Source organism: Phalacrocorax carbo, chromosome 9, assembly GCF_963921805.1.
Source record: "Phalacrocorax carbo chromosome 9, bPhaCar2.1, whole genome shotgun sequence".
NCBI classification, from domain to species: Eukaryota; Metazoa; Chordata; class Aves; order Suliformes; family Phalacrocoracidae; genus Phalacrocorax; species Phalacrocorax carbo.
The window spans coordinates 31,024,091-31,036,795 of NC_087521.1; the positions used below are offsets into that span (position 1 = coordinate 31,024,091).

The following is a 12,705-nucleotide window of genomic DNA, read 5'->3' on the forward strand; positions in this document are numbered from 1 at the left end:
GACAGCTTCCTGCGTGGTGGCTTGACACTGTTTCCAAGCACAATTTGAAGATCCCCACAAGAAGACAAGAGTCACTTTGCTGTTCCCAGTTTGCTTGCTTTATCAGACTCTTCTTTTCAAGGTTTCCTTTCAGCTCACCCAGCATTTCAGGGAAAAAAAGAGATGTTCTCTGGAGTTTTTTGCTACCTTGATGTAGAGGCAAGCATCCCACCAGAAGTCCTGCCCTTTCTACCCCACCAGATATCTGTTTTAGGAACTTGTCCTGCTCCATAACCTATTGTTTAATTAGTGCCACTGGAAACAGAGCAGCAAAACTTAACAGTGAGACCTGAAGTTGAGGAGATAAAGCAGGAGGATGGAGTGACTCTTGGGCACAACTGCTGCACCACAATGGAGAAGTTTAGTAAAAAGGGTGAACAAGAAGGGATTTGATGCATTAATCAAAAGATGGCAGCGGGGGGGTGGGTGGGTGGGTGTGAGGGTGGCGTAAGTAGGCAAATCTAGGTTTCAAAACAAGGATGGGAAATGAGTAGAAGAATTCAAATTGGGTGGAATAGAAGGAATTGGGGAGCAGAGCTCCTGGCAACACTGCCCAGACAGATCAATCACACAGTATTTGTCCATGCACATATGTCTTTGTATGGCTACTGCTCACTTGAAAGAAATGAAGGTGTTGCCGTCTATCTGCCAATTACCAGGAGCCAAATTTCCCTGTATTTGGGGCAGAGCTCAGCAGGAGCATCTTTTAAACCACACCACTCTAAGGAAAGCTCTGAAGAATTCAGAGCTGGGGCATGGGGAACCAGTGAGTGAGTGACACATAGTGTCTAGTTCACCTCTCAGGCTCGTTTTATATCAGCATTCACAAGGTGACTGTAATGGAGCTGCTCCTGATCTGCATTTGTTTAAATGAAAGCAGAACCAGACCTTTTCCTGACACCCAGACTGAAAGAGCTGTTCCTACAACTGCCCTGGTGTGGTAGAGATTTTAAACATGCGCTTAACTTTAAGCAGAGGAGTTCAGGTGAACATGGTGTGACTTGTTGGACCAAGACCCAAGCACAGGTAGGAGGAGGTGCTGAAAACAAGCTGGAAAAAAAAATAATTGATTTTTCCATAGTGGAATAATATCTGCTGGGAGAAGAACTGCTGCTTGTGCCAACTACGGCAGGAGCACGCAGCGCACCGCAATGTGCTCTGCCCTGGACAAACAGCGATTTTCTTTCTCTTGTTTCCTTCTACGATCCTTTCTAGCCTGTAGCAGCGTGCAAAATTAGCAGAGGGAGAAGCAATAGGTGGAGAAATTCCTTCCAGGATTTCACTGCCCGTACCTTTAAAGGCACTGTCCGAGTAACGAAGAGGCTGGAGGGAGAAAGGCGACTGGGTCAAGAGCAGGGAAGAGCTTACCCAGAGATGGGCGTGTGGCGCCTCGCTGCACTGACTCAGCTGAGCCTCTGGGGCTCCGGCACAGGAGCGACACGGTAGAGCGGGGTCCTGAATAAAGCGATAGAAAAGAGGGCTCCAGCCCCAAACCTGCCTCCTGTTGTCTCCCCGTGACAGCTGCTCTCACTGGGAGGGGGAGGAATCCTCAAAAAAAAAAAACCAAACCAAAAGGCCGATGGCTTCGTACAAGGCTGGCATTTTACATGTTACCTTGCACTCTACGGTTGTCATTTGTGGGCAAAATGCAGGCACCTTCCACTACCCCGCGCAGCATTTCGCCGGCTGTTTTCCCCAAAACCCACGGGAACGCTGCCTTAAAAACCCCCCAAACCCATCGTGCAGATGAAGACCCAGGGGTTGAGGGGTCTGTTCGGTTAGTTTCGCTCAGGGGGGACAGGGCAAAACTTCGAAGGGGTGTCCCGGAGAGCCCGACGCGGGGACAGCCGCGGCACGACGCTCGGCGGGGCGCGGCACCGGGCGCACCCCCGCGGGGCTCCGCGCCGCCCCCACCCCCACCCCGCCCCGCTGTGTCCCCCCCTCCCCCCCCGGCGTCCCCCGGTGCCGTGTCCCCCCCCCCGGTCCCGGGGCGGGCGCGCAGGCGCGGGGGGGGCTGGCGGGGAGGCGGGCGGCGGCGCTCGGCGGCGCCGTGCGCGGCGCGGCCCCATTCCGCGCTGCAGCCGCCGCGGGGGCGCCACTACCATGAGCGGCCGCGGCCGCCCCTGCGCGACTCACGGGCACCGGGCGCACCCGCCGCCGCCGGCCCCCCCACCCCGCCGCCGCCGCCGCCGCCGCTGCCGCCGCGCACCCCCGGCCCCCGAGCCCGGCGCTGCAGGATGCCGGGGGGCAAGAGAGGGCTGGTGGCACCGCAGAACACCTTCCTGGAGAACATCGTCCGGCGCTCGAGCGGTGAGAGATCCCCTCCACCCATCCATCCACCCATCCGTCCATCCTTCCCTCTGTCTGTCTGTCCGTCCGTCGTCCGTCCGTCCGTCCCCGGGGCGCGGAGCCGCCGCGCCCGCTGCCCCGCTCATGGGTCTGTGCCAAAGCGGCGCCTTCAAGGAACGGGGTCTGCCCGGGGTGCGGGGCTGCCGTGCCCCGCCGGAGCCTGCCCTCCGCGGCCCTTTCCCTGGCCCCCCTCACTTCCTACATCCTTACCGGTACCGGGAACTGTAGCTTTTTCTTTTCTTTCTTTCTTTTTTTTTTTTTTTTGTGAGCAGCTTCTGAAAATAAGTAGTCATCATTTATATTTCTAATATCCTCTCCGCTCGTCGCATCATATTTTCCCCCGTTCTTCTTGTTCTTTAGTCCTTTAATAATTGGGCTTGCAAACATTTACATTCAGGGTTTCAAAGTCTTTGCAATTCTGTGACACTTTAAAGTCTGTGGCAAAGGTACTGGGAAAGGGGATGAGGGAGTGACTGTGGTTTGGACGATGGCAATCCTCTGGTTGAGCAAATATATAAAGAACTGCCTGCAGTTGCTCATCTACAGCTCCTCTGTTAGGTGAATATTTACAGGACTCGTCCAGGACTGCACGGCCATCAAATTATTCCTTGGTGCTGGGGTTAATTTTACCCTTTCCTCCAGCGGAAAGCACTGATTGAGAGTACTGTGTACAGCTGCATTGAAGTTAGAATGTGGTTGGCGACCACCGTCTCTCTTGGTGTATTAATGTAGATGCCACTTTGGGCAAGTCTTGTGCTAGTTACTTTCCTTTTATTACATAGTCTTTGCGCTGGCACATAACTACTGAAACATATGAGTGTTTGCACAAGTGAAGCCTGGTAAGAGACCTCGACTTTGCATCTGCTAAAAGATAGCTCCTTGGGTGGCCTGAGCTCAGGGCGACCCTGCCGTACGGAAGCGCCGCTGTGCCGGCGTGCATCTGGGGACGTGAATGGGAAAGGAGGGCAGAGCAGAGCATTGAGAAAAGTTGCCACATGTATTATTAATTGAGACGGTAATGTGGTGTGGAATCGGGCTGAAAAGTGTTCCTCTCCACCTTTCCATTGCTCGGTTCGGGATTTACCTCACATTCACGCTAACGTGGTCTGGTGTGCTGGCGTGAAGTTGATTTTGATGGCAGGTAGTGAATTAGTGATTCATTGAATTTCCCAGGAGCAGGAGTGAGATGAGGACCTAGGATTTGTTTTAAAATGTTTTGTGTTAAAATGCCAGCCTTATATTAAGCCATCGACCCTTTTTGGGGGGCTTCCTCCCTTTCATGCTGACCTGTGTTCGGCAGCTGGCTCTGTGTCAAGCTTTGTAGCTGCACGATCACAAAGAGCTAGTTTCCCGCAATAGTGTATTTATTTACCAGAATATTAAATGCAAGCTTAATTAATAGGGGTTGATATAGCACTTTCCTTCTGACAATTTCAAAGCGCTGGGTGGAATTTAATTACACTTCACAGCTCCTTGTGGAAGAGGACACACAGAGGCATTCCCAACCTGTTCTTAGAACTGTGGCGTAAATGGGGACTCGGGGCATCGCAGTTGTTTTCCCAAGGTCATGGTGGCAGCGCTGGGAGCAGGGTTTGGGATTGCCATGCTTTTGCATCGTGCTCTGATTAAATCACACGTCCTCCCTGGTGATAGCTCAGTAAACCTTTGAGATTCCAAAACCTGGAAAAGCTCAGAAGGCTTTTGAATGTTATACTTTAAAAGCACGTATCTCTCTCCAGTTTTGAACCTGGTCTAATTTGGGAGCGTAAATCATGCTGATTTGGTTATTCATTCTGCTTTTTCTCTGCCCCTGATGATGCCTGAGCATGATGCTACAGAGCCAAATCTGCCCCTTTGGACAGCAAAGCAACAAGCGTGTGGGGAATTTGTTTTTAACTCGTGTAAGTAGTCAGTGTTGTGCCATGAAACATGATTTAGTTCTTATTTTTGTCATCCAGGACATAACCTTATTTGTCCTTTATAAAAATAGTAAATTTCATTGGATTCAGCACTGTTTAATCTGAACTTAATGGTATCCAACAGAGCAAATCTGGTTCAAGTATCTCCTGCCAGTGCTCGGTAGAAGGCAAGGATTTGATCTGCTGACTGTGTGCTGGGTTCTGTTTTTGAACTTGGGTTCACCAGTTTCCAAGAGATTTTTCACTGACAAGGTGAGGAATGGGATGAAGGAAAGACTGATGATTTTTCTTTTAGAATACATCTTCAGCATCTGCAAAAAAAGCCCTTCTCTAACCTTTCCTGGTTAGAGAACACTCTCTTTTGAGATTTCTCACACTTATGCAATCCCATTGCACTTCTTGACCATAAATCTTTTCTTAACAGCCAGGAGAAGGTTTGTAGATAGAGGTAATATCTTCTATTAGGCAACAGGTATGGCTGGAAAAATTAGACAGGTACTTGGGCAGATAGGCTCTTCTTCAGGTGAAATGGAAGCAATGGTTTCAGAATGAAATGTAGGTAGAGATAAATTACTCGGAGTCACCAGAGATGGGTCTGAATCACAGAATTTATAGCCAAAATTGCAGTAATTCTAAAATGTGGAAAGTCAGAATTGACACAGTAGGAAGATGACACGCAGACTTAGTGTGGTGGCCAGCCTGGTGTTAAAAGCAATCATATATTCAGTTTTCAGCATTATTTACGCATTTTCTGTTTTTCCTTTTCACCCCAGCTTTGGCTACAAGTCAGGTTAAAATTGTGGGAAAAGCATTCATGGTGAATCATCTATGAGCAAAGCATCAAAGAGCCGTGCAGAAAGGAATGGGGTGGCTGTGGCTCTTCTGTCCCCTGCACGGAGGGGTGGGATTTCTGGGCTGCTGTGCTGGACGTTCCTCTGCTGGCCAGTGTGTTTGGGGAAGACGGAGCAAATGCCAAAGCAACGTGGGTTGTGTGTGTGTCCCGTGGTGTCCCTCTGCCCAGGGAGCCTCTCTTTTGGAGGTGACTTTGCACGTTGGAGCTTGCGAAGTATTTTAGAGCAGCGGCATACTCTGCTTTTTGGACAGCATCAGGTTGCAGGTGGTTCCCAAAGCGTTTTGTGGTGGATGGCACCCCTCAAGCCACTTTGTGGGCTCTTTGCCCACGCCGCAGCCGTGCTCCACTCGAGGAGAGACAAAGTCTGCAGGGAGAAGCGAGGTCTGTCATTAGACCAACTGCTCCAGTTGGTGAAGAGGGACAAGCCCTCAGGACGCACAGACCTATCTTCAGGGTAATCTTGGTGCACACTCTGCCTTTTTTTTTTTTTCCTTTTAAAACACAGTGAAAATACATGGAGCAAAAGGTCTTATCTGAGGCTTACAAAGATTGATACAATCTTGCAACAGCCTTGACTGTGCCCTGGATTTTAAGAACACCAGGTGTTCTGCTGAGCTAGAAGAAGTGGTTTGTGAGAGCAGCGGGTTAAATCACGTTAAGGTGATTGCCTTTTACTGCCATTAGTATTTTGGGCTTTTAATAAGGGCCTTCCTTAGGGCAATGTTCCCTCCGAAGATGATCGCAGCAATCTGTGCCCATTATTACTAATATTACTGGTTGCTCCTTCGGTGCATTCAGAGCTCCTGCTGATACGGACCTCGTCTCAGCATCGTGGAGGCGCAATGGGCACAGACTTGGCAAGTCTCTAGACCAGGGCTGGGCTTCATGGACCTGGCCGGTGTGCAGAGCGATCTGGCGAGTTGAGCCACATGCACAGGGGCAGAGAAAGCTGTCTGCCTTGCCTGTCCATCCTCACCCTTCACAGCAGTGAAAAGCATTAAGCTTTCATTAATGGCATAATTTGCTTTTACAGTAGAGGATGAGCTTGGGAAAAGGTTAACTCTGGGACTTTGTGGCAATATGCAATGAAGTGTGCTAATGGTCTGGAAGAGGGACTTAGTTTAGTGAAGACTATACATAGTCTTATCTGTATGATAAGAGTCGTTACTGGTTATCGTTTCTGTTGCAGTAACTCTTCGGAGCTTCCTCGGGACAATGAGTCTTTCAGGTCTTTCACAAATATATTTTGACACTTGGGCTGAAATCTTGGCTCCATAAGGCTTATGTGGGAGTTTTACCATGAGCTTTAATGAAGCTAACATTTACTTCCTGGTCTTTTTCAGCTTTGTGACACGTTCCTACAAAGCACTTCTTCCAGACAGAGCTTTACACCCTGCTGGGTCTCTGTGACTTCGGGTGAAACAATCAGCCCTGTTACAGGTGTCTGTGTTGTCAAGGCAGGGTACCCAGGAAGGGGGAGGGAAATGAGTGGCACATCTGTAGCGCTAAGACACGTTTTTTGTTTTTATTATGCTGGTATTGTAGATAAAATAAGTGTCCATTGTCTCTCCTGTCCTCCTGACTATCCCATGTAGTGTACCTGATGTCTTACAGGCAGGGTAGCAAAACGTTGTTCCCATGGGACATGAGACACGTAGGCTTCTCTCCCCTAAACTAAACAAGTTGCATTTTCACCTGATCCAAATTAAGTCACATCCTGCAGAAAGTAAGTTCTTTAAAGCAAGTTACTTCAGGTTTACAGGATGTCTGTCACTGGAGATCCTCCAAAAGACGTGGATCTCAGCAGTTCCCTAAATCTCTACATAAAGACACTATAGACTCTGGGGGTGAAAGTTTCCGTCCTCCAGCTCAGTTGACTGTGGAGAAATTACTGAAGGGACAACCAAGGAGATGATGTCATTAAGGCCTTCTTGGCAGTCAAAGGCACAGGGTTCCTTTTGCAGTTTCTATGGCTGCAGGGGGCCTACTGGCATGTAATTCAATGCCAAGTGGAATTTTACACTAAGAAGCATTACTAGATGGCATTTGTGAGGAGTTTTTAATTGCAAGCACCCTGCCTTCCTTACTTTTCAAGTTGGTTGGCTGAACGCAGAAAGATGAAGCATATCTGACTGCGGCTGAAATCGGGGGAGTTTTACATAGTCTAAAATTTTTTATATGTGTTTTTGTTTTAAAAACAACTGGTTATGGCAGCTCTGCGCTATTGTATTTAGAAACCAAAATAATGCCGTATCGTTGGCTAAAGGAATAGCTGGATTTCCTTGAGGTTTGATCAGCTGCTTTGTAAATTATGGGTCTTTGCTTTCTAATATTTCTTTCTGTATGTACTGCTGGCGGTGGGAGAGGAGGCGTTCTCTTCTGGGGGATGCTTGAGCGCTGCTGAGCGCTTGCCACAAGAGGTCACTGCAAGAGTTGTTGCGTTCCCAGGTTAATGTTTAAATCTGAGAGAGAAGAGAAAAATGAAATTATTGATTTTTTTTTTTCCTTTAGAGTAAACATCCTTTTTATATTTTTATTTAATTGCTGTTGGAAGGAGTATCCAGCCAAAGAATAACGTCAGGAAGTTAAGCGAGCTGTGGAAATACATTTAATTAGCCTGTTTAACAGGGTACTGTTCGGTCGTTAATTGGGATTTTAAGTTATCCTTCTGGAAAGCTAAAGGAATAGTATTTTCTGGTTTGATGAAATTAAGTAATAGAAGAAGATTTTGGAGTTAGCACTCTAATGACCTGTTTTTCAGAAAAAAGTCTGGTATATTTTTAATCAGCACACTCAGTGACTGGCTGTTTTAAATACCAAGCCCTGTGTAACGCAGCTAGCCAGGGCCCGATCCTGCACCCACACGTGGCAGCCGGAGGGAGTCCGACTGCTGGCTTGTGAATAGCCCTTTAGGAGCCTGGCCTGGAGCAGCACCTCGGCACTGGGCTGGGATCTGTCCTGCTGGTAGTGTCGCTTCAGCCACTTGCACAAAGAGGGGAGCACGGGAGAGGCAGACGATTCTCTGCCGAAACAGGGTTTTTGAGACAGCCAGGCTCTGTGAATCTGCAGCCAGGACTAGCTTTGGGCTGAGTGTTTGCAAGAGGAGCCCCCATGTCCGAACAACTACTGTTACCACAGTTTTCTCATCTGGGAACGTGAATCAAGCACTTCTATTTGTATAAAGCTAAAAATCTGATTTTTGGTTGCTCCCCGAGGGTGCCTGTGTGCCTTCAGAGAGAGCTAAAGTGTGCTCCAGTTTAAATTTAGTTGCACTACATCTATGTTGTGCTCTGCATAATTTTAATAGAGAATATATTCACTGGTGGCATTTAAAAGGTAGCCGGGATAGGTAGGAATTAGTTTAACTCCAGGGTAAATGAATGTGTGGGAAGAACCTGTGATCAGAATTGTATGAAATGCCATTTCGTGAGCAACTCTTAGGGACGGTCTCTTGTCCCTGTTGGCTCAAAAGTCTTTCTGGAGTCAATGAAGTTGTGCCACAATGAAGGCAGGGGACCATGCTGTTTGTGGGCTTTCATGTTCAGAATGATTAAAGTTAATTTTGTAAGTTTTCAGGAGGTAAATTCCAGGTAGACTCTAATCTTTTTTTCTTGAGCTTGCTTGCTAAATTGCTGAAAGCTGCTGTGTTCCCAGCTAAGGGACTGCGCGTGGATTTAGTATTTCAGCCAATGCTGGATTATTTATCTTTTATTTGAGGTGCACTTATTCGGGGCAGGAAATAGATCATTTTAGCATAGTCAGTATGGTGGCGTCTTGCTCTGGGTTTAGTCCTCTTTGCATTTTTGTAATATGAGTATTAACTAAAACCAACAGTGGTACAGAAAGGTGACGTAAAGAGTTAGTCCTTGGAGAGATGGTTTTTTTTTTTCAGGCAAGGAACGCTTAATGTGCTGGATAAATTGGATGACACTGATGTTTTGCATGCTTTAAAGACACCGGGGAAATAAAAGCTTTGTTAGAAAACAGCAATGTGGTTTTATAGTAAGGAGTACAAAGTGGTGGTGGGGGTTGCCGCTCCAAGCACAGCCGTTTGTCTGCAGCCCACCCCAGAGCTGGAGGGATGTTGGTGCCCGCTGAGGCTGATTTCAGAGGCCAGTGCCCTCCAAAAGGGTTTAGGATTTTCTGTTGTATTCTGCGGGGATGCAGTACGCCTTGAGCATGTAGTTGGAATCACTGTAAGCACCACCGGTAGAAATATGTATTATCAGGGCCAAGACTTGCTCAGGCGAGCTAAAAGAAAATAAAAACTGAAAACATTTTTTAGGACCCCCCTCCTCAACACACACAGGCAGCGGAGCCCCATGAGTTTTCTAAGATGGTCTAAACAAGACTGCAGCAATATGCTGACCCTGTGTAGTTTTAAGGAGAGTCAGCTGACAGCAGTTTAAGTGGGTTGGGGCTTTTATAAGAGAGCATTAGCAAAAAAGGCAAATTCCAGACGTTTCACAGACCCCGTTGGGTCTGGGCTGCGCTTGCTCTGCAGTGGAAGGGCAGTAATTCTGAAGGACAGCTCTGTGTAAAGTTGCTTGAGTTAGGAGTTTGTTCCTAGATGGAATAGATGCTTCTTGTTATAATAATTATTACTTGTGTTCTGCTACTCCTTCATTTTTTAAAAATATCTTTTCAACTGTGACTTTTCTAAAAAGATTAGTTGCCTGTTTTGTTGGGATGAGGCGGAATTCTGAAATGGTGATTTAAACAATTTTGGTTACAAGTGGTACCCAAGCATTCTTGAGAAAAGATGATTAGAGACAGCGTTTCTCACTTGGCTAAGCATATCTCCTGGAATGATTTAGCTGTTCTTGCTCTCCTGTGATTATATAACATGAATTTTACACTGCTTTGGGCATTTTGTTGGTTAAAAAAACTTGCTTGCACACTGTGGTCTTTTTCTTCTTTTTTTTTTTTTTTTTAAATAAAACAAGGATCAGTGCCGTGTTGAGTATTAGCTACTGCAGGATAGAGTAAGATTAAAGGCTTGCTGCTCTACAGCATAGGCTGGCTGCCTTTATACAAAAGATCCTTTTTCCAAAACAGAAGCGCAGCAACAGCAAATACAATGCCTTTAACAATTGTTTTCCTCAATTGTTTTCCAATTTTCAGATTTTGCTAACTGTATGCCTCTAATACCCCAACTCATTGCCATCAGTATTAAACCTTGTAAATAAGAGTGTTATATTAGCTAATAAAAAGCCTGCTGGCTTCCTAAGAGGAGTCTAGCAACTCTGAGACAGGCGAGTCTGCTGGCTGAGCCCTGCTTCCCTGCTGTCGTGTAGACAGATGCTGTTCAGGTGTATCTAGTCAAAGAACTTACACAACCTACAGATTTGTGGTTTGGGCTCTCTGCAATATATCAGAAAGGGGGATGGGTGGAGATGATGATTGGTGCAGGCAATGACATCAAGACAAGCTTAGAAATAATAAAAAAGTGACCTTTATCTCTACGGAAATGTGAAGTGGAAATGCATTTTCAGTGCACTGGAGAAATCCAAGCAAGGATGAATGCATTACCAGACGTGTCAGGCTAATCATTGTGCAAGTTTTGAAGTTAGCTTCAGAGTGTGAGATATCACCACATGGTAATCTGGATCATAGCTGCATGGAGTTTCATATACTGCATCAGACCATTTGTCTGTCAGATTTACTGTCCTGCTTTCAGCAATGGCCAACGTCTAGCAGATTAATTCCCAGCCTCTGTAGTAAAATATTTGTGAGATTGGGTACATGGAGAGAGAAAGACTTTCCTTTCTGGGCCACACCACAGATATTGCACAAATTTTAGTTACCAATGCTTTACTGCAGAATGCGAGCTCTATTTATGCATTGCCATCTGTAACTTTGGCTGTCCTTGGCAATCCCTGTCGTGATACTATTCTTTCAGTGAAGTCGTGGTATACCTAAAACCTGATTAAATTTGGGTGTTCTCATGTAGGCATAGCATCTGAATTCGGTGCTGTCCAGGTATTAGTAGCTAAACTCTGTTAAGAAACACTTATCCTTGAAAATACCTCCAATATAATATATTCTTTTAAAAAAACTAGCTTGTGTATTGAATCCAGCAGAAAGACAGCTGTGGAGATCCCAGTGCTGGTGTCCTTACTATGCTCGTCACCCTGCAATTTGCAGACCTTTGTTGGCTCCTTTATTTTTCTTCTGAGGAAGGTGCAAAACAGCAGTCTTATCTCTTGAAGACTAAAGCAGGCAAGGAGGGTTTGCCTCTCCCATGAAGGGAGTCTGAACCTGGGCCTGTCTTGCAGAAAGTGTCTGCCCTGGGGCGGGCAGTGCTTGGTGGGTGGCATTGCAGGGCTCGTGCCCATGCTTTAAAAAAGACTGATTCTGTAAAAGTCCTTTGGCTCATTCCAAAAAAGATCTTTGGTATGAACCCATGAGTGTGGAGTGTAGGCCATCAGGGGGTGGGGAGGACCAGGTGTGAGCCTGAGATTTGATGATGGAGGTGTGCCCAGTGCTTGCCGGCAGCAACAGCGGTGGGGCATGTCCCTGGGCTGCCATCGGGTGAAGAGCTGCGGTCTGGGTGTGCTTCCTCCCTGTTGCATGCAATGAGTATGGATGTGTCTGAGGAAGGAGCAACTCAGTTGGCAGCCTGTAGGCAGGTCTGTAGCACACTTGTCTTGTGCTGTACCTGATCTGCTTGAATGAAGACTTGGCTGGTGCTAAGAGGCTGCTACGGGACTTCACCACAGTCACCGCAGGTCGGCACAGGGAGACATCAATGTGCCCTTCGCTGAGGGTCCTTGCTTTGGAGCTGCTGGCAAAGGAGGCCAGGAGGAACGTGCAGGCAATTGTGTTTGGAAGGGAACAGACTTGTCTTTGGTGTTAGGCTGCCCTATGGCAACTGGAGATGGAGAGAAAATGAGGTTTTTCCAACCCTTGTCTCTTACGCCAGGTTCAAGCAGCCAGCTGGAAATTGAGCAGAGTGGAATTTGCCATAATCAGACTGACAGAAATCTTAACCCAAGACACAACTGGGATTGACCTTTCTTAGTGAGGAAACCATGTAACTGAGTTGTAGACATATGGAAGGCAGGTGTGCAGATGGATTTAGTCCTGGACTGGCTGTTGGGACCCAACCTCAGGGAGGTAACTGCAGAAATGGACTTTTATGAGTGGTTAGTGGTGGTGATGTGATATTAAGCAGCTTCTTCTCCAACCACACAGAACTCCTAGAAACCCTAAGGTTGTATCCTCTACTAAGGAGTCTGTTGTTGACCAAGGTTAGGCTCCAAAACTGAGACATGTTAAGAATACACAAAGAGTCACAGCAGGGGACTCGAAGCAAAAACTCCTCCATGTTCCTTTGGACTCTGCAATTTTAAGAAATGATGGCCAGAAAAATGTCCTGTCATCCAGCATGCAGCTTGGATATTTACAGCTGGGTACGGACTGGCTAATGTAAAGTTAAATCTGCCTGGAGTTTTGATCTGGAGAAATTTTATAAATAGGGGAGACTTAATATGTGTCTTGGATGGAGAAAATAACATGACTTCTGATAAAATGTAGGGTAGG

At 46.9% G+C, this 12,705-nt stretch overlaps 1 protein-coding gene across 1 annotated transcript in view; it reads left to right on the forward strand.

Moving 5' to 3' along the window:
• Positions 1-2,155: 2,155 nt before the first annotated feature.
• KCNH5 (potassium voltage-gated channel subfamily H member 5) overlaps positions 2,156-12,705 on the forward strand; it is a 172,499-nt gene continuing 161,949 nt past the window's right edge. Inside the window, exon 1 of the mRNA XM_064460968.1 lies at positions 2,156-2,349. Within this exon, the coding sequence (XP_064317038.1) occupies positions 2,277-2,349 (73 nt within the window). The 5' untranslated portion in view covers positions 2,156-2,276. The remainder of the gene's footprint in view (positions 2,350-12,705) is intronic.